This window comes from Quercus suber, unplaced genomic scaffold, assembly GCF_002906115.3.
Source record: "Quercus suber isolate HL8 unplaced genomic scaffold, Cork oak 2.0 scaffold_567, whole genome shotgun sequence".
Lineage (NCBI taxonomy): Eukaryota > Viridiplantae > Streptophyta > Magnoliopsida > Fagales > Fagaceae > Quercus > Quercus suber.
The window spans coordinates 23,414-45,654 of NW_027070012.1; the positions used below are offsets into that span (position 1 = coordinate 23,414).

Here is a 22,241-nt window from a genome sequence, read left to right on the forward strand (position 1 = left end):
TATATATATATATATAAGTTGAAAAAAGAAAGAGGGGCTTGATTATAATATAATGCAAAAACGTGTGGATCTCTTCAACAAAGAAAAAATCTAGGAGCCATTAACTTTGTGAAATCATTATGTTCAAGTCTCATGTAGTGGGTCCTATGGTGTGGTGTGTGTGTGTGTGTGTGTGTTTAAATCAGGCTGTCACTAGTTTGATTGTGTCATGCAAGTCACTTCCTAATAACTGGTAAGTGTGATATTGACCTTTTCATAGATGGTAAATGTTGTGGGGCTGTCTTAATAAAGAACCAAACGCTAAGTAGCAATCTATTATAATGGAAAAAACGCCAATACACCCCCTTGAACTTTGAACTAGTGGTCAAAACACCTCCTGAACTTTTTTATTGGCTAGTTTACTTCCTAAACTTTACGCACCTGTCAAATTAATACTTCAGCTAGTTTCACGTTAAAACACTAATGGAACAAGAGCATGTGAGAAGCATGTGACCTTTAAAAACTAACTAAATCAAAGAAATGAGAGATTGACCGCAGAGGAGGGAGAGAGAGTGAGAGATAGAGAGAGAGAGGGAGGCAGTAGAGGCATAAGAAAATATCATTTTCTTCCTACAAAATCAGAGATGAAAACACTATCCAATGAAGCTTACCAACATGACGCTGATATAGCAAGGAAAACGGAAACTGACAGTTTTGTAAGCAGTTCTCCCCCTTACCAAGTTCAGGAGAACTCCCAATTACCCCTAGAAACATCTTCTAGTGAATTCTCATACTTGAGCTTTGATAATGCACCTTTATCTGGCATAAATTGGACTGCAGAAGATAGTCACACTAGATTGGAAACACTTGAACAATCGTTTAGTGATTTTTGGACTGAACCCTTTATATTGGACAATACCTACATCCAGAATAAATATCCAAAATCCTTGGTAGATGCAGGATTTAGCGCATCTCAATCATGCTACAATGAAGGCATAGATTCCATCTACGAGGCAATGCAAGAAGTCGAGAACTACCAGAGGATTAATGAAGATCCATATTTGGTGAACTAGTGTGTTGGTGCATTTTCATATTAAATGAATGAATGAAATATTTATCAATATACTAATTAGGTTTTTCTTTTTAATGTGAATAATTAGATTAATTGAATGAGAAAAGGTGGGAGTTTCATGAGGTAATTGTAACACCCCGACCCAACTTTATAATTAAACTATGTGTTTGAGTGGTTAATTATTATTTTTAAGCCACTTCCTTTCTATAATTAATAGAAGAGTATTTAATAAACATATTATTTTACAATGCCATTGAATAAGAATTGTAAAGAGTATAAATAATTGAATGGCTAATTGTATTATAAATATATATTAAGTATGTACAAAACTATATTAAGTGGTTTAAGTTATTAGGTACATATTTGGTGTTTTAATTAGGTATGATGCATGAGAGGTTATAGTGGAAATTCTACCCACACATGCAACCAATGGAAATTCAACACATAATGCCAAAGTACCATGCATGTTGACAAACCTCAAAGACCAAGACTTGGCTGGCCATGCAATGAACAAGCTCCACCTCATTTCTTCTTTGACTTTTCTCGAGACAACTAGAAACATCCAAGAAACTCTCTTGCTCTTATTTCCCACAGGTCCACACAAATAAGAATTTCTCACCTCACTTTGCTCTCTTTTCTCTTAAGGAAAGAGCTAAAAACTCTCTTAAGCCCCTTTTGTCAAACCCATGGGTCCACACATTAAAAGAAAGACAAGACTCCATCTCATTTCTTCTTCACACTCTCTCAAAGAAACTAGAAAACTCAAAGATTCTCTCAAGCTCTCTACCTCTCATACTTTCAAGTTCAGCCACTAGGAAAGGAAAATCCTTTCATGCAAGAGTGATTCTACTTCTATTTCCTCACATGAACCAAAAACTTGATAATGGTTTTAGCTACTCTCATCTTAGAATCCATGATTTCTTCAAGAAATTTTTAGTAATGGTATTTGTGGTTTGTGAAATTAGGAAATCATGAACTTGTAAGTCTATATATATATATATATATTGTTTTAAGAAGCTTTGAAATTGTGTTGGTGATTTGTTGAAGGTAGATTAGGGTTTTTACTAATTAATGATTGTTTATGATTAAGGAAGTAAGAAAAAGTTAGGGTGAGTACTTTTGATGTTACTGCTAGGATTTTTTTTGTACTTAATTTTGCTATAAAGGGTTACATGACTGTATATAAGTGTTTTCTAACATGTATAATGAGTGTATCCCATATGATAATAAGACTATTTGCAATCATTTTATCATTTTACAAGAAAATGTTTCAAAGCTGCCTCTGTGACAGATTCTGTGTTTATGAATGATAAATTATGTATTATACAGTGAATTAGGATGCTAGGAGTAGTTCTTATAAATTCTAAGAAACATATGGCTATAATGGAAGTGGTCCCACAGCATTTGGATCAATATAAAAATAATAGTTTAATTTCTAAGTTGCATGAAATTCTGTCAGGACAGATTTGAGCACGTTGTCTTTTATGATTTTTAGTAAATCATGGTTTCATGATTTGACTCCGAAATTGATATGGTATTTACTAGACATCTAGAGGAGTTTCTCTATAAAATTTCATGAAGATTAGATTTGTTTAGATGGCCCATTTGTATTTTACAACTAAGGCATATGTTGCTAAAACTAACAATAAACAGTAAATGATAACTCTGACTTTGAGGATTTAATTCTAAAGTTAGGGTGAATATTTTGAGCTATAAATTAATATGCTTACCATTTGGTATGTATGGATCATAGATAAATTTTGTATAACTTGGTTCAAGGTTTAGTACTCAAATGAGGGATTCTAAACCATTCTACTGCTTTTTCATGTTGCTGTCTTGTTCAACATGTTGTATGTTGCCATGTGAGTGTATATGGTTAGATGACCATGCTTAAATGATTTTATGTTTATGCATGCATTATTACCCTAATCTTAAAGCACCTTTTAAAATGAAGTTGGCTCTTCTAGAGATATGATATAAATATAAGAATGAAGGTTTTTCTTTAGTTTGATACATCATTTGTTGATGTGTGCATAATATGTTAGTGGGAACCTCGTTGAGGTAGGATTAGGATTTCCTTGATTTTAGGAGATAGGTTTTGAGATTAATGTGTAAGTTTATGATAAAAAATTATTGATAGTAATAAGCTTTGATATTTGGTTTAGGTGTTACTAGTACCCAAGTCTGAGCTCCTTCTACTCTAGGCTCTCAGTTCCTCCACTTTCAGGTAAGTGATAAGTTATATGGGCATTTGGTAAGTCATGAGGTTATTTTAAAATATATTATGCATTAAAATATTTTTGATTAGAGATATGGCATATAATCATGCTTCAGACAAAGATATGTTCATAAGCTTTCTTATATATATGATTTGAACATATTGATGCTATTATTAATTCTATGAACATGATGTCTAAAGAAAAGAAGGAAAATGCTATTATTATGAAACGTTATGCAAACTATGAATTTTAGTATTATTGAGGATGGCGGTTCGTCCGTGCTCAATCAAAGTATTATTGAAGATGGTAGTTCATCCGCGTTCGATTAAAGTATGTATTGAGGATGGTAGTTCGTCCGCGCTCAATTAAAGTATGTATTGAGGATGGCAATGCGTTCGCGCTCATAAGTACAAACTTATCAGATATGGACTAACCAATATGTTATTTATAAATAGCTATATTATGTTATTAACCATAAGATAATGATTTTATTTAAATATATTGTGAAAAGTTAAAAGCTCTCATAAAAAGAAGAAGTTTCTGATGAAAAGAAAAGTTGTTTTTTAAAGATAAGAGTTTTTAAAGTTCTGTTGTACTTTAAAGATAAAGAATCTGATGAAAATATTTTAGTGTTCTATAAAAATAAAGCTTCTGATAAAAGTACAAGTTTATGTTAAAAAGTTATCAGATATATGTTCTTTATGAAATGTTAAGTTTTATGACTAGGAAGGTTATAATATTTTACGAGAAGAAGTTTATAAAGAAAAGTTTTCTTATTCATAAAGATGTCTCTAGTTTAAGACAAAGTTACCAATTATTTGATTTAAGTTAAAATGATTATTTTGTAATGAGAATATATATATATATATATGTATGTATGTATGTATGTATATGATTCTAAACAATCAATATTATATTTGGTGACTTCAAAAGAAATGAAAGAAATTCAATCAAAAATGTTTTGGTAATATTATTCTGTTAAGAAAATGGAGAATAATTATTTTCCTACAAAGGGCATATAAGTTATTATTATAAATAGTATAAAATACTATACATAAAAAGATGTTCTCCTATCTGTATATTTATAAAATAAAATGATTTGATTTACATGCATTCTTATTAAATTCTTATGTATCTTACCATTACTGAGCTGTGTAGCTTACCCCTTCCACTCTTTCAGTTAACAGGTTTTATTTTGGGGCAAAGGGAGCCTTAGTCGAGTTTTGGAAGGAGCTGGTTTTAGTTTTAAAAGTATAGATCCCAAATTAGCAATCTTATGTTTAGTTCTGTGGTACTGTGTGTTTTAGGATCTAATGAAAGTTGTGTACCTTAAAGTATTAATAGATGTATTATGTGAAAGTGTGGAAATTGAAGGATAGGTGGATTGTGTTATTCTTTGGGTACAGTGTAAATGCTTTGAATATCAAGTGAAAAGTTATATAAAGAAAAAAGAAACAATAATGAAAAGAAAGAGGGAAGCCTTGTAAAAAGTTTTAGTTGGTTCTTGTTAATACCAGGTTTAGGCTTAATATTAACATGTTGGTCATGGTCACAAATCTGGGTATTGAGTTTGGGACGTGACAGTAATCATTTCATAGAGGGGAGTTCAGTGTTAAGAAAATAGATTCCTACATTAATAAAGAGAAAATCTACATTATGTTATTGTGGGGGGGTAAAAGCCCAGACCTACCTATTGGGCCTGGGACCCTATTTTGAAGATTACTATATGTCCGAAGAGGAATAACTGGTTGGGGTAGAGTTCATCTGGAGGGCAGAAACACGGAAAGGGAGGAAGAGTACAATCCGAAGAGGTCACCCTTTGTCCGAAGAGGTTTTACTCCTCGGATACGAATAGTCTTGATCAAATAGGCATATGGAAGGTCCGAATGACCTTCCTAGCAATCCCAATGACAAAGATAAGCTCTGGGCATATCTGGGGATGATAAGGACGAAGAAATATCTCAAGGAAAAGCTGCTACCACCGTATTTAATGCACTGCAGCAACTTTCTGGCAGCATTTATGTGGAGAAGACCCCTGAATAGTGCAACCTCAACTACCGCCACTCACAAAAAGCTAGAGAAGATGCTTAATGTGACCTATACTCAAGTATGTACACAGATGAAGGACAAGTGGACGACGGGGATGATGAGGGAGGAGGCTATATAAAGAAGAAGGGCTCCTGATAAAAGGAGAGAGAAAAAAGAGGTGAAGAAGAGAAAAAATAGCTTTACTGTAGCTCTGAGTGTTGTAATCACTTCTTATTCAATAAAACATCTCTTCAGACGTTCATTCATTTAGTTTTTCAAGCACTATCTCATGTTACTTCGTTCTTAAGTGCCACAGCTAACTATTGTTTAATTCACAACCAGCCCAGCCCTTTCACCCACTCTCTACAAATTCATTATTCTGAATTTGTTGGGCTCACCATTCGAATCTTTTGGGCTTGGGCTACAAAAACTGACCCTACAGTTATAATTGATGATGTTATTGCTTAAGGACATAATGCATACAAATGATACAATCCACACTAGGGCAGGTGAAACGCTGGAGATTTCCAATCCAATTCCATTTTCCCTTGTAATTTCAAATTAATTTTTGTATTTCTATTGACAAGATATGATAATTATATTCTCTCAAATGCTTTCTTTTGTTTCTTTGTTTCAATGGAAAACATTTTCCTTGAAAAAACATTTTCCAAAAAAAGTGACTAGTTTTGTTGATGTTTATTGTAGTGAATCTGAATATGACCTTGAAAACATTTTATATACATCATTTAATATGCTTAAAAATCATTAATATTTCATATAGACTCAATGCTAGTTTAGGTGAGAGTACTAATGGTAGCGGCCTCAAAGATAGTAGTGGTGGCAGTGATAGAATTAGCAATGGTCGTGGTGAAGGTAGTGAAGGTGGTAGTGGTGATGGTGATGGTTTTAGGAGCAAGAAGAGATGAATGGGGGAGGCCATAAGGAAATTGTAGAAAACTACTCCCACTTCTCATAGAAAATGCTTTTCACCATTTTGATTTATTTTATATAAACCATGGAAAACATTTTAGGAAAATCTTAGACCCCAATTTATTTATGTTGTGGATTAGTTGGTATTAATTGAATAATTTATGTGTAAAACAATAATAGTAAAAGCAATAAAAGGCACACTAATTTTGGTGACAAAGTGGAAAGTTAAGATTTCAATAGAGTATGTAATGTGTAATCGAAGTTCAAGTTGTAATGCTCAAGATGTATGCCAAAGAAGACAGAATTTAAAATTTTTTACTGCCTTGACGCTCAATTGCTCAAACAAGTCTTCAATGACCTTTTAAATTTTAATCACAGCTCAATCAATCGAATGCAAATTCTTGACATGGCTTGATCGATCAAAAAATAGGAAAGCTAAATCTGACATGTTTTGACTAAGTCAATGTTGTCTTGGTCTTTCATTCCCTACATGCAAGTGTATAAAAGGTCATATTATAGCACGACTCAAAAGATATTTTAGAGAGTTGTTTTTTTGTGCTACAAAGAGAGAAAATCTTAGCCTAATTATCACCAACCCCTTTTTTTTAAAGATAATTATAATATGCTGCTAACCATGCTGCTTGAACTATTTCTTCCTAAGCCCCTAAGAGCATTCTCATCAGGTGTGCCAAATGCTAAATATTTGGCATTTGGCACACCAAACACCAAAAACAGAGCATCATGAGGTGTGCTAAATGTGCTAAAAATTTGAGACATGCTACAGTACGCTCTTATTTTTGGCACGGTACGGATGAGAATGCCATTTGCATATAATATTTTTTTTATTCATCTTTCTCTCTCTTCTCTCACCGTGACATCTGATTCACTCTCTCATCCTCTCTTCCTCTCCATCAATCCTCCCAACCTTTGATTCACTCTCTCAGCCTCTCATCCTCTCCACCAATCCTTCCAATCGGACATTGACAATCAAGAACCAAAACCACGCCCACGTCCAATCAAGCTCCGCCACCGTCCTCCCTGCTCGTCCCCTAAAGTCCAATCTCGCCGATCTCTCCTCTGAACTTGCCGCCAATTACTCCTTTGGTCTCACCAGTGCCGCCGCCTATCTCGCTAGTCCTCGCCGCCGATCTTGCTAGTCCTCGCTGCAATCTCGCCAGTCCTTATCGCCGATCTCGCCAGTCCTCACTGCTAATCATTCCGCCGACCTATACAGCCGTCACCGATCGTTGGTTGAGTTTGGTTCAGCGTTTTATTCTCTATTTTTTTGGTTGGTTGAGTTTTTTTTTTTTTTTTTTTGAGGTTTTTGGATTTGAAATTTGTTGGAGGATCCAATGATTGTGGGTGTAGTTTGTGGCGGTTGATGTGCTGTTGGTGGTGGTTGTAGCGGTGGTTGTTGGTTGGTTGGTGGCAATTGCCACTGAGTTTTAGGTGTTTGTATATTGGCTGAGATTTGAGATAATATATTATTTTAATGTGTAGTAAATATTATTTTAATGTATAGAATGGAAGAATAGAATATCTGATAAATGAAATATTGTAAAATGATGTGTTAAAATGATAAAGTAGGTTTTTGGTGTGTCATAATGGCATTTTTTATGAGAGAGCTGATGAGAATGCTCTAAGCACTTTGATCAGAACAGTTTGAAGCTAAAGAGCCAATCCTAGAACGTTGTTTTAGAACAATTTGAAACCACTATAGTCAATTTGATCCTTACCATTAATTCATGTCCCTAGTGAATTAACAGTAAGAATTGAATTGACTATAAGTATAAAATAACAGAGACCAAATTTATTATTGCCAAAATGTGTGGACTAAATTTGTATTTTTGCTAAAAATAAATAAAGTCTAATTGACCGGTCCTCTCAAATTTTGGTCAGATATTCTCTACCAAATAGAACGCCTGATCATTTCAATCAAAGGGTAAAAAAAAATTATCTAAACAAGTAAATGTTAGAAAAAAAAAATGTGCTTCAGCGTAATGGCCTAATTTGGGCCTACGTCCAACCTTAACGAAAGAAAGGAAGTACTAAATTATCATGGCCATTGGAGGGCTACACCAGTGGCCTAATGATGAGCAAGTCGGCGTATTCTTTTAACCATTAATCAATATCTAGAATTATAACATCTTAATGATTACTGCAGATTAAAAAAAAAAAATCAGATCTTACAATTAGAAATTAAGTAGACAGTAACATTTTGATTATATTTTTTCGTTTCCAAAAGAGTAAGAAACCTTTTTCTATGAGATTCCTACTGGAGGGAAGGGAGACTGACATTTTGATTTCCATTGCACCAAATCAACTATCTAAGATCAAATCATCCAGTAACAAATGTATAGTTCTTTACTCAATCATGCATTAGCAAACATTAATCTTGACTCCAAAATAAAACAGAACCTATTATTATTATTAACCTAGATTTGTGGACTAGAAAAGTAAGAGCAATACTCAACTAAGAAAGAAATGTCAAATTCAATAGCATATTCAAAATTGACTAATAAAGCGCACAATAACTTCACGCGTTTTGTTAAAATATATGTGAATGGATTTTTCCATTTTAAGTTTTCATTTCTAATTTGTGTTTTTTTTTTTTTTTTAATAGGCTAATTTTTTTTTCTTATTGAAAATTTGAAGGTTATTCAAAAGGCAAAATCATCATTTGAAGGTTATTCTCGACATTATCAAGCTAACTTACAGTACTTATAACTTAAAGAGACATTGAAGAATTAAGAATAGAAAATATAAGTAGACACATGTAACCTGTTGAGTGGTGGAGCATGGACTGAGAGGGACTTTTTTTTTTTTTTTTTTTTTTTTTGGGAGCAAGATTGAGCGGGACTTTGAGACAGAAGATGTGCATTCCTTACTTACCATCACACACAACTTTGAATAATCTTCCAAACGTGTTAACAGAAAGTCATATAAACTCTTCTAGACACCAAACTAGACTTTGACTTTATCTTCTTCTTTTTCCCCCCATCGACTTGTATCTCTGGAAACTCCATCATCTTTAATTTACAAATTTCAGCTATAAATTTAATTTCTGCCAGATTGGTTCTTCAAAAAAAAAGTGAGAACTTAAATCTTTTTTGGAGACCATGGGAGAAGAAGCTGCAGATGATCATATCAGAAAGTGAATGAATTTCTATTTTTCATTAATAACAAAAATGAGATTACAAATATATATATATATAGGTTGATCTAAGTCAGTAAAACCTCTCTAATCAAATAACTAACACTAACAACCTGTCTTAACAAACTCTCTCACGTGAATGCACATGGAAACTAACTCTCCCACGTGTAAACACTTATGCAACTAAAATAGAAGACTAAGCTACTTGCCGTTTCTGTATAACATTCAAAACATAATACTGATGTCGTTTATGCAGTTCATTGCTTCTTACTCAGATCAAGCTTCTCTGTATCATGCTCTGCTCTTGCTTCCTTGTGATTATTCTCACTAACATTCTGATACTCCCCCTCAAGAGCAGCTGGTGTGTGTATGTTCATCATTCCCAACTTGTCAACGAGATTAGAGAATTGATTGTATCCCAATGCTTTGGTAAGCATGTCTACTAATTGGCAATGAGATCTCACATGATTAAGCTTGATAACACCTTCAAAAACTTTATCCCTAACCACATGACAGTCTATTTCAATGTGCTTGGTCCTTTCATGAAAAAGGGGATTGGAACCAATGTGCAAAGCTGCCTGACTATCACAGAACAATAATGCCTCTTTGTCATGTTTAACTCCAATATCCTTTAGAAAATATAAAATCCATACAAGTTCACATGTTGCAACTGCCATAGCTCTATACTCAGCCTTTGCCGAAGACCTAGAGACTGTGGACTGCTTCTTTGATTTCCAAGACACCAAAGAATCTCCAATGAAAATGTTGTAACCTGTCACTGACTTCCTTGTATCACAGCATGAAGCCCAATCAACATCTGCAAAACCTTTCAAATGCAAATCTGTCTTGGAAGAGAATAGAAGACCTTTCCCTGGTTCATTCTTCAAATATTGTAAAATTCTATAGGCTGCATCTAAATGTGGCTTTCTTGGTTTTGACATATATTGGCTAAGTTTATAGACAGCAAAAGTGATGTCTGGTCTTGTGATGGTCAGATACAATAACCTCCCAATTAACCTTCTGTAGGTGCTGGGATCTTTGAGTTCTTCTCCTTCCAACTGACTTAACTTGAGGCTTTGTTCCATAGGGGTTTTAGCTGGTTTGCATCCCAACATACCAGCATCATTAAGCACCTCGAGAGTGCATTTTCTTTGACAAAGGGCAATTCCTTTGGCTGACCTGGCAACCTCTAATCCAAGGAAATATTTTAAGTCACCTAAGTCTTTGAGCTTGAACTTGTCATCCAGCAGAACCTTGAACTTGTCTATTGCAGCCTTATCATTGCAAGCTACTAAGACATCATCCACATATACCAAAAGCATCATGAAAACATCACCTTCCTTCCTAGTAAACAAAGAATAGTTAGCTTTGGACTAAATAAAACCAAGCTGAAGCAAAGTGCCAGAAAACTTGGCAAACCATTGCCTAGATGCTTGTTTAAGCCCATACAAAGACTTATTCAACTTACAAACTACCTCCCCCTGGCTATGAAACCCTTGTGGAAGAGCCATATAGACTTCTTCATCCAAGTCACCATGCAAGAAAGCATTGTTCACATCCAATTGACTAAGAAACCAGCCCTTTATGGCAACCACAACAAGGAGTACTTTGACAGAAACCATTTTGGCCACAGGGGAAAAGGTCTCAAAATAGTCCACACCCTCTTTCTGTGTAAAACCCTTAGCAACCAGCCTTGCCTTGTATCTTTCAACCGAACCATTTGGCTTGTATTTGATTTTATACACCCATTTACAACCTATGGGCTTCTTACCAGCAGGCAAAAGGGTTAAAGACCAAGTTTGATTTGCTTCAAGGGCAGCTATTTCAACAATCATGGCCTCTTGCCACTTGGGGTCAGAAGCAGCTTGAAAATAATGAGTAGGCTTAACAAGGGAAGAAATGGAACAGCAGAAAGATTTGAAAGAAGGAGAGAGGTGTTGATAAGAAAGATGAGAAGATAGAGGATGAGAAGTACCTGATTGAGAAGGAGAGGCAGCAATGACAGAAGAGACTTGATTGCAGTGGTAAGCTTGTAAGTAGGAAGGCTGTTTGACAACTCTAGAAGACTTTCTAAGGGGAATAGGATCAAGGACATGATCAGGTGGCTCAACTGGAACCTCATCAAGCAGGTCATCATCAATAGAATGATGAATATGAGTGATTGAATCATGAGATACAGCAGCAAGAGGATCAAAGAAAGGACTAACAACTGGAACACAGGACACAGGAATGGAACATGGCTGCTGGGCAGAATTATGTGAATTGGAAATAAAAGGAAACACATTTTCATGAAATGTGACATCTCTAGAAATAAAAATTGTGTGAGAGTCAAGATTAAAGACTTTGAAACCTTTAACATTGAAAGGGAAACCAAGAAAGACACACTTCCTTGCCCTTGGAGAAAACTTGGATCTGGTTTGAGAAATGGTGGATGCAAAACATAGGCAGCCAAAAATTTTGAGATTAGAATAGTCTGGAATTTTGTGAAAAAGAAGCTCAAATGGAGTTTTATCATGTAACAAAGGAGAGGGAAGCCTATTGATGAGATAGGTAGCATGCAACACACAATCACCCCAAAACTGAAGAGGGAGTTGGGATTGAATTTCTAAGGCTCTAGCTATGCAAAGAATATGCTGATGTTTCCTCTCCACAATAGAATTCTGTTGTGGAGTGTAAACACAGCTGGTTTGATGTATAATGCCATGAGAATTGAAGAAATCAGGCATGTTAAACTCCTTGGCATTATCAGTTCTAATAGTTTTGATCTTAAGGCCAAATTGAGTATGAACCATAGTATAGAAAGAAGGGATTAGCTGTCTAACTTCAGATTTAGACTTCATTAAAAGTAACCATGTGGCTCGTGTAGCATCATCCACAATAGTTAAAAAATATTTGAAGCCATCTAAAGTAGGAGTTGAGTAGGGACCCCATACATCCATATGAATCAAGTCAAAAGCACAAGAACACATATTATTATGAAAAGGAAAAGGCAATCTCTTAAGTTTTTCCATAGGACAGATTTGACAGTCCTTATTACAAGAAGAATTCAAAGAAGGAATTACATGAGATAAACAATTGAGTTTGACATCAGAAGGGTGCCCCAACCTGTCATGCCAAATAGATGAAGTTTGAGAAGAAACTGGTGCAGAGGTAACAGCAGTGAAATGACTAAAAGTATCAGCAAGATTGTGAGCAGATAAGAAGGTAGTAAATGAAGAATTGGATGGTTGTTGAAGGCTATTTGACTGCAACAAGTATAATCCATCATGTGCCTTGCCTACCCCAATCGTTTTCCAGAGAGTAAGGTCCTGAATGAAGCAATAAGCAGACAGGAAAATACAACAATATGGCTGTGAATGAGTTAAAGAACTTATAGACAAAAGATTAAAAGAAAAGGATGGAACACAAAGGACATTTTTAAGAATTAAGGAAGAAGAAAGAGTGACAGTCCCAATGTGAGTGACTTGAGCTGATTCCCCATTAGGTAATTGAACCAAAGACTGCCTAATAGCTGTAATTGAAGTTAACAAATCTACTGAACATACAAAGTGATCAGTAGCACCAGTGTCCAACACCCAAGTACTACCACCATAAGCTCTCCTATTGACCACTTGTGTAGCAAAAACACTGTGGAAGAAATCCATACCTGCCATTGCCACATTGGCAGAAGTGGAAGGGAATGTTGCATTGGCCTTTGAGCTATCCAATGCATGAGATGGTGTTGCAAGAGAAGAGTTGGATGCACTAAACAAAGCTAGAAGCTGTTGGCACTGCTCAAGTGTGAAGGCAGAAAATTGATGCATTGGAGAAGCAAATTCTGAACTTGAGCCTAAGGAGACTTGATGTGCCATAACAGGCTTATTCTTGAACTTAAAACCTGGAGGAAACCCGTGCAATTTGTAACATTTATCCATGGTATGACTAGTCTTGCCACAGTGGGTACAAACTGGCCTATCCTTGCTCTTCCCACCAGAATTAACAAGATTGGTAACATAATTGACTTGATCAGTGGACACCTTAACAGCCAAAGCAGTAGAGTCTACTTTAACAACAGATGTATTTGGGATTGACCTTTGGGTTTCTTCTTGAATCATCAAAGAGTAAACCTTACTGAGGGATGGAATAGGATCCATGAGCAACACCTGAGACCTAACTTGGGAAAAAGACTCATTCACTCCCATTAAGAATTTCATCACAAACTCTCGACCTTGCAAATCATGAAGCCTTTTGTTAAAGTTGCACATACACTTTCCACAGGTGCAAGTGGGAAATGGACTAAGATTTTGTAATTGATCCCAAAATACCTTTAACTGGGTAAAGAAATCAGTGATGCTCATCTCACCTTGGTGTAACTCTGCAATTTCCTTTTGGAGATTGAATACTCTTGGTCCATTTGTTTGTGCAAAACGATTCTTCAAGTCATTCCATATTTCCAGAGCAGTATCTTCATATATAATGCTTGCTTGAAGCTTCGAAAAAACTGAATTGGTCAACCAGGTTCCTACCATGTTATCACATCTAACCCACGCTTGCACAGAAGATGGAGTAGAAATCAATGGCGATGAGAGCGTAAGAGTCCCATCAATAAAACCCAGTTTGTTCTTGGTAAGCAAAGCCTTCCTCACAGCTCGAGCCCAAGCTGAGTAGTTTTCTCCACCAATTAAAGGCTGTGTAACCAGCACTAAGCTTGGATTCTCAGCATGATGCAAGAACAGAGGATCGTCCATTAGTGAATCTTGAGAAGAAGAAGATGGGTTTCCAGGTACAGAACCATTAGTAGAACCAGTTGCAATTGTGGTTGCGGCAGCAGAAGCCATTGTTGATAAAGAAACAAGAATTCTTTTTAAGGAAAGAAAAATCTTTAAGAAGAAAAGAAAATTTCTCAGAAACAGAGAGTGTTTTCTCGAGAAAATTGAAGAAGAAATGCAAAACCCTAAAATGATTTGGGAATTTGCTATGATACCATATCAGAAAGTGAATGAATTTCTGTTTTTCATTAATAACAAAAATGAGATTACAAATATATATATATAGGTTGATCTAAGTTAGTAAAACCTCTCTAATCAAATAACTAACACTAACAACCTGTCTTAACAAACTCTCTCACGTGAATGCACATGGAAACTAACTCTCCCACGTGTAAACACTTATGCAACTAAAATAGAAGACTAAGCTACTTGCCGTTTCTGTATAGCATTCAAAACATAATACTGATGTCGTTTATGCAGTTCATTACTTCTTACTTAGATCAAGCTTCTCTGTATCGTGCTCTGCTCTTGCTTCCATGTGATTATTCTCACTACCATTCTGATAGATCAAACCCCATTTTTTCAAACTCAACCAGCTGAGCATCCTCTCCAGAGAACTGGTTTGGTTTCAGTTCACCCTTTAATTAACCCTTCTTTAGTTCTTTTGTTTTATTTTCAATTAATATGGTGACTATCATAAAGTGCTTTGAAATAACAAAGATTCAAGGGTCATAACTTCTCATTTTTCTATATGTTTCCTTTCTCAGTATTGTCAAAATTCCAATTAGCTGCAAATTCAATATTCCTTCTTTCTTTTTTCATAGTTTTCAAGATCCATGCGATAATGAGAGAATCATAGCATGGTATAGGAACTAAAGTCACAGGCAATCGGCAATTTTTGTGCATTTACCTGCCAAATTAATTTTCTCTCATTCTTTTATATTCTTCTAAAATCATTTAATCATTATTCTAATGTCGTGTGCTCTCTGAAGAATTTAATTATAAAATGAGGTACGTAATTGCATGCTAGTACTTATAGAATGGCGTACCACAATTATTGGCAAAAGAATAAAAAATAACTTACATCATAAAGCCTCCGAAAAAAGAAATTAGAGAACAATTTTGAAGCATAAACCATTTTATTAACAGTAATATATCACAAGTGCGTATCTTAAGCACTGGAGTGAAACAAGCTCGATCGGTTTATTCCACCTCTTTCCAAGGCCTATAATAGCATTTCTTTGTGCCATTTTCTTCAGATTATATGGATATACTGCATGCACCAGCACCACCAGCCCTCAACCATGTCTTCTTCAACTTCATCACATGCACTTGGAAGTCCTTGGATGCAGTTTTGTCATTGTGGAAAAAGGGCACCAGTGAAAACATCATGGACTGGTGAAAACATAGGAAGGAGGTTTTGGGCGTGTGAAAAATATGGGGTATTGTGCTAATCTAAAAGCATTTTCTATCATCTTTTTCATAATGGTCTGTGTCTAGTTGTTATTAGAATAACATGACGCTATTTTTATTAGCACTAATCATAATATACAAATTTAACAATTTGTGGAATTTACTGTGTCCAAACTTATTGAATCTGAAAATAATATCTCTCTGCCTCTCTGTTATTTAAGTATTAATTATGTTTAATCTCTTTTTGGCTGCAGGTTGATGATACTTGTGGATACTTTGTTTGGCTTGACCCTCCTCTATGTGCGCGTGGTAGAGAATTGCTGCCTTTGCTTAGAGAGAAGATAGATAGTTTAGAGAAGGAGGTGGCAGCAGCCCGTGTAAAGGAGAAAAATTATCGATTCGGGATGATAATGTGTTTTGGAACTTTTGCTGCTATGGGGTTGGTGTTTATGATCGCATTACGTGCGATAGAATGATATTTATGTACTCTTAACAACTAGATTTACTTTCTTTTTCTTTTCTTTTTTAAATAAGTATAGTGAAATAAAAAAAAATGTCACTCTTTCACAACTAGACAATGTCCCACGCCATGGGCAAATACTTAGTAATTTCATTTGAAAATTATTTTTATATATTTTTATAGAGATGAATATATAATACTCATTTTGTTGTATAATATTTATAATATTTTTTTCACACTGATGCTAAATTCTTTGAAACCCGATTTCCTTAATTCATATCTTATAAATTTTTCTTGTCCTAGAAGTAGTTTTTAACTATTGAGGGGATTTTCTTTACTAATCTAGATATATGAGGTTGGAACTGAAAGGTGCTTAGACAAGAAACTATATTTTATTATTAATTTAATATTAAAATGATTAAAATAAAATCTAGATAAAAAGTAGTCTTTATTTTTATAACTGAACACTTATTAAACACTTCTTTAATCACTCCAATCTCACCACCAGATCCTAAGACCCCAATCACAAGCACTATGTTCATTATCTAAATGAGATGAAATCATTTGTGTACCAACATAAAGAAAACATGATCAAACAATGAAAAAATAACTAAAAACACTTCCATTTATTAAAATTTAATAGCCTCTAACTAGGCCTCCGTATCCTTAAAAAATTTTGAAATTATCATAATATTTTACTTTTATGGATGTGGCTCATATTGTTTCCATATTAAATAGCAGTCAGTCAAATAATACAAAGAAACCAATAAATTCTATGGTCTAAAACAAAATATAAAAATAAAATAAAATAAAATAAGAGTGGCTAACCGCATCAGTAATATCAATTAGCTAGAATCAGTATTTATATTTCTCTTCTCTTTAGGGTTCTAAATAAAATACATTTATAACTTTCCCATTTTGAAAATCCCATACAAACAAAGACCTAAAACCAATCATAGCCCTCACAAAACTCATGATGACCTCCAAGCTCCACATCAAAACCGTAAGACACCATCACTTAATACAAAAAAGACAAAAGCTCAAACTTTCTTATTTTGAAATCGTTGCATAATAGTCTTATTATCAAAACTGCAAGTTACATCTCTTTCAAAATTTTAGTTAAATAAAAATTTTCTTCGCCATTTTTTTTTTAATTCATAAGGACCTAATATATTGTTAAAGGGACCAAAGTTTAAGGAAAAATTTTGGCTACAAACTTGGCTGTAGCTAAAATTCTCACTAAAGAAAATTAACATAGCTACATATTTAAAAAATCTAACCGTTAAATCGCATGTTCTTTATATTCTTAAAACGCAAGTCAAATTTCATGTCAATCGGATACTATTTACTAATTTTAAGTATAATTTTAGACAACAAAAATTCGAAATATAAACATTTAATTGATGACATAGTTATTGATCTTTGATCTTCTTGAAATTTTGCAAGTGTATAGAATATAAGAAGAAAATGTAATCCAAAGGTGGATTTGTCAAAATTCATAGTCTAATAAAAAAATATTGAGTTTGAATGGAGTTATAGTCTTAGTTTACAACCAAATTTGTTATCAAATTTTGTCCAAAATTTAATTATGTTGGTACTAAAAAATTTGTGAGGTGGTCACAAATTTTTTTAAGGATTAAAAAAATATAAAATTTTTAAAATTTATATATAATAATATTAATTTTTTCCAGTCAAGGTAGTCCTGTCACCACACTAGACCCAATTTGAAGCCACACCTGATTAGAATAAGATGGAGCGACAATGTTAGGCTAGATATATGTGTACTTGAAGGTATAATAGAACTCATGTACCATAAAATATCAAAAAATTCCTCAAATCAAAATATCAAAATAACTGTTCTCCGACCAAGTCAATCAAGTTGCAAATTTCAGTTCACAAAAAATGTGACCAAATTACATATATACACAGACAGTAAGTCATGAGTACTACTATCGGCTATAGGCTATAGGCCCAACCCGTGTCACTCAAAGTTGATGCATTTTCCTAAGTCTCCTCCTAATTGGCTCGTTGTTAAATCTCCTGTTAGAATAATTAAGCAACAATAATGATGGGAACTTGCATCATGATTCCACTCCCACTTCCAAAAGCAGCAACTCTTTTGGTATTTAGGGAACTTCTAGGCTGCATTAAATAAATCAACTTATTCTAAAAAAAGAAAAAGTTATAAATCAACTACTATTAGTAACTCATTATCAAAAGCTGTTAGCTACAATAAATGAGGCATAGTGAATTAGTAAGTAAACATAATTCTTTGCATTAACANCCTTCCCTGATTGTCGCCAACTAATACAAGTTAGGTAATGGGGACTTCAGAAATTTTTTTCAGGATAATCATTAAGAAACTTAAATTATACAAAATCTAACAAATAGAAAACTTCATATATTAAAAAAAAAAAAAAAAACACACACACACACACAACACATTAAGTCTTATAATTCCCTTCTACAAACTTTCTTATTTTGAAATCGTTGCATAATAGTCTTATTATCAAAACTGCAAGTTACATCTCTTTCAAAATTTTAGTTAAATTAAATTTTCTTCGCCATTTTTTTTTAATTCATAAGGACCCAATATATTGTTAAAGGGACCAAAGTTTAAGGAAAAATTTTGGCTACAAACTTGGCTGTAGCTAAATTCTCACTAAAGAAAATTAACATAGCTACATATTTAAAAAAGTAAACATAATTCTTTGCATTAACAATGGCTAAATAAGAACACTTGATGCCTATGATGAACAGGGAGTAGCGCATCCCCGCAACAGTTTGAAATTATATATGTTGCCAATCATTAAATCAAAGTAATTGATTGTAAAAAAAAAAAAAAAAAAAAAACCATTTTATATCTTTTTGAATTATAAAATAATAATTGATTAAGAGGGTATAAAAGTAATTTTCTACAAAATTCAACCTCCTCCCTTTCACAGGGTATAAGAGTAATTTCACACTCAAATTTTCACTCTTGATAATAGCTCTTTGGTGTAGGCAAGGATTGAACCTCAAATCTCTTATTCAACCATCAGAAACTTTACCAGTTAAGATAATTAGAACCCACAATAATTGAGTGGTCAAGTTTTTACTAGTTCAGTATTTCTTATCTAAATTCACTATTAACATTATTTTTTTCTACCTACCAATAACAACTTGTCACATTAGTAATTATGAAATTTTTTATTTTTTTTTTTTTGAAAACTTTAGACTTATTGAAATCAAGTGGTAAAAAATTAATGGGACTAAAACTAGCCACCTTGCTACATACACAAAATTCATAACACTGCATTAATGGGTAAAAACTATGATTACTGCAATATTATATTCATATGGACCACAGTTAACGTTTCATTTTGCACCATCACAACTTTTCATCTCAACAAATATAAAATTTATTGTGTTATTGCTCCATCTTTTCATTCCCTTTTCTCTTCTATTCTACCAAAAGGTCCAAAACAAAGGACATTACATCATTTGCTTTCCACCCATTTGCTTTTCCTTATTCTATCCTCACAACCACAAACATATGGAACATTATTAATAATTGACTCTCGCATTTGGGCATGTCACATTGCAATTATCTTTTTTCTATTGAATCTGCATTAAGACATATACTGTTCCCCCTTATGGTCAATTGTCATTGGACAATAAATTGACATGTACTAGTTTGTATTTGCACATGGTATATAACCTGCCTAACCATCCAGTAACAAACATAAAGTCCTTACGCAAGTTGCCATCCACTTGTCCACAACCAGACCTTTCATCTACAGACAAAGTCCAAAATAGAACAAAACCATTCTTATTATATGATTATTATTATGTAATTAGCCCCTCGTTTTCAGATTTGAAAAATAAGAGCCGTAGTAGAGTAATCAAACAAGAAACAAATATCAGGAGCATATCCAAATTGTTTAAAACCCACAATAATTTAGGCATTTTGTTGGAAGGGTAAAATTTAAAATTACATTATCTTAGGTGTTGTATTAATAAAGGTTACTCCATGACCATGTAGTACAGATTGTTCACCAATGCACTTTTTTGTGTGCAGTAAAGTCATTTGGTTAAATTTATTTGAAAAACTTAAGGTATAACACTTAAAAGAAACGGTATCAAATTTACCTTATTAAAATATATGAAGCGCAATTATAAGTTTATATTATACTAGGAATATAAATCTTACATTGTAAATTAAACAAATTTGTACAATGATGTATACTTTTTACAAATATGTACAAAATTATACACATTTGTGTTTATAATGTGTAAAACTTACATTATTAATATAATGTAAACTAAAAATGTTCCTTACATAAATGGTTTCTTCATTTTAAGTTAGTCATTTCAAATTTGTTCTCCTATTTAACAGAATAAAAAAAAAACATAGACTTTGAATTTTTTTTTTTTTAATCTTTTTTCTGTTACGAGCAAGGATTAAATAATAATAAAAATTAGATGCATACCTTTATGGGTTCATGGAAGAATGGTAGTTAGGCTTAGTCATGTCTGGTTTTTAACTGTTCAGTCTGTTTGATTGAAATCAGTTAATGTCAGGTTTCGGGTAGCCAAGTTAACATTATACATCACAATCATTGACCGTTTGCCACCTTAGAATAATCTCCCAGAAAGTACATTAGAAAGTTGTAAACTCTTTAGAACACGAAACTGTAATTTGACTTTTTTTTTTTTTCTTTTCTTTGCTTCCCACATAATCTATCACTCTGGCAGTTTTATCATCTTTCCAAATTTCAGCTATAAATGAAATTACTTTTCTGGTGGGTTCTTCACAAAAGTGAGCATTTGTTGTTTAAAGGCCATGGGAGAAGAAGATACAGATAATCAGATTCAGGCCCCTTTGTTGCAAACTCAGGCAGCTCAGCGTCCTCTCAAGAGAACTGGTTTGCTTTCACTTTTCAGTTCACCCTTCTTTGATTTGTTTTATTTTCTGTGGTGGTGATTAGAAATAGTTTTGAAAGAATAAAGGTTCAAGGGCCTTAACTTCTCTGTTTTCTGCTTTTTAGGATTTATCAGAATTCCCTGGAGTTGCAAATTCAATTTTTTTTTTTTTTTTTCCTGTACAGTTTCTTATGTGCCAACGTAGTTTTCATGTTCCATTGAATAATTAGAGAAATTGAGAATGAGATGGGCACAAATTTCACAAAAACTAGGCACCTCTGGTGCATCTTAACTAAATGTGACCGACTCTGACTAATCTAGTGAGGATCTATAGCCAATCTCAACCCCTAAATTTGAGAGTAAGGCTTCATCGATGTTGTTGTATCTTACTTGCCATATTCTCTATACAATTAGAATAAAGTATGGGTGCATAGTTGCATTATTTTCCAGTATTCTAATAGAATGAGTTATTTTCTTTGTTATTAGGAGTATTATATTTTTTTCAATATTGAAGTTCATTTTTTGCTTGAAGGGTGATTTTTTTTTTTTTTTTTTTTAATATTGAATATTTGAATTGTGAAGGGAATCTATGGACAGCAATAGCACATATAATAACTGGGGTGATAGGATCAGGAGTGCTATCACTAGCATGGAGTATGGCACAGCTTGGGTGGATTGCAGGTCCTTTGGCCATGTTATTCTTTGCTGTAGTCACTGTTGTTGCTACATTCCTTCTCTGCAACTGCTATCGATCTCCTGATCCTGAATATGGTCCTGGTAGAAATCGGTCCTATCTTGAAGCTGTTGACATGAATTTAGGTAACATAAGCATCTAGCTACTTTACTTTTGATTTCCCATGATTGAATTTGATAATAGTAATACCCATCAAACGACATTTTTTTTTTCTGATTAAGTAAAAGATTCATTAGTTAATTAGCATTAACCAAATATCTTATATAAGTAAATAACATCATTTAAGATAGTTTGAGTCGGAATTTTCATATGGAAGCCACAACTTTTATTTTTTTATATGACAAGATATTCATTGGATCATTAAGAGCACAACAGAAAATAAGTGATTCATGTTTCTTTGTGCCAATATTTGAAGAGAAGTTGGACCAATAGAGAGGGTACTACTAACCAACAGAAAAATTGAAAGCAAGAATTCAAGATTGTTGTTAGAGAATGGAGGGAGTCCATCTACCCTTCTAAGAGGATTTGAATTACGCTGTCTATTCTATTGTACAAAATATATGTCATTTTAGATACCTCACCTACCGAATTCAATGTTAGTTGTGCATGAAAAAGAAAACGTGTATATATATATATATA

The 22,241-nt window shown here is 33.6% G+C and overlaps 1 protein-coding gene and 1 non-coding gene across 4 annotated transcripts in view; both read left to right on the forward strand.

The window, feature by feature from the left end:
• LOC111994050 (probable amino acid permease 7) overlaps positions 1-22,241 on the forward strand; it is a 28,833-nt gene that overhangs the window by 1,584 nt on the left and 5,008 nt on the right. The window contains exons 1-2 of one of the 3 annotated variants that reach the window (XM_024025910.2): positions 20,576-20,910; positions 21,491-21,727. The exons of 1 other annotated variant lie outside the window; for it this stretch is intronic. In XM_024025910.2, the coding sequence (XP_023881678.2) occupies positions 20,829-20,910; positions 21,491-21,727 (319 nt within the window). In that variant the 5' untranslated portion in view covers positions 20,576-20,828. Of the gene's footprint in view, positions 1-20,575; positions 20,911-21,490; positions 21,728-22,241 lie in introns of those variants that run through there. One more of the 3 variants, XM_065764534.1, reaches the window with a different exon arrangement.
• LOC111994046 (uncharacterized) lies at positions 14,736-16,204 on the forward strand. The gene is made up of 3 exons (XR_010625347.1): positions 14,736-14,750; positions 15,390-15,572; positions 15,798-16,204. It is a non-coding gene; the product is annotated as an uncharacterized LOC111994046 (transcript).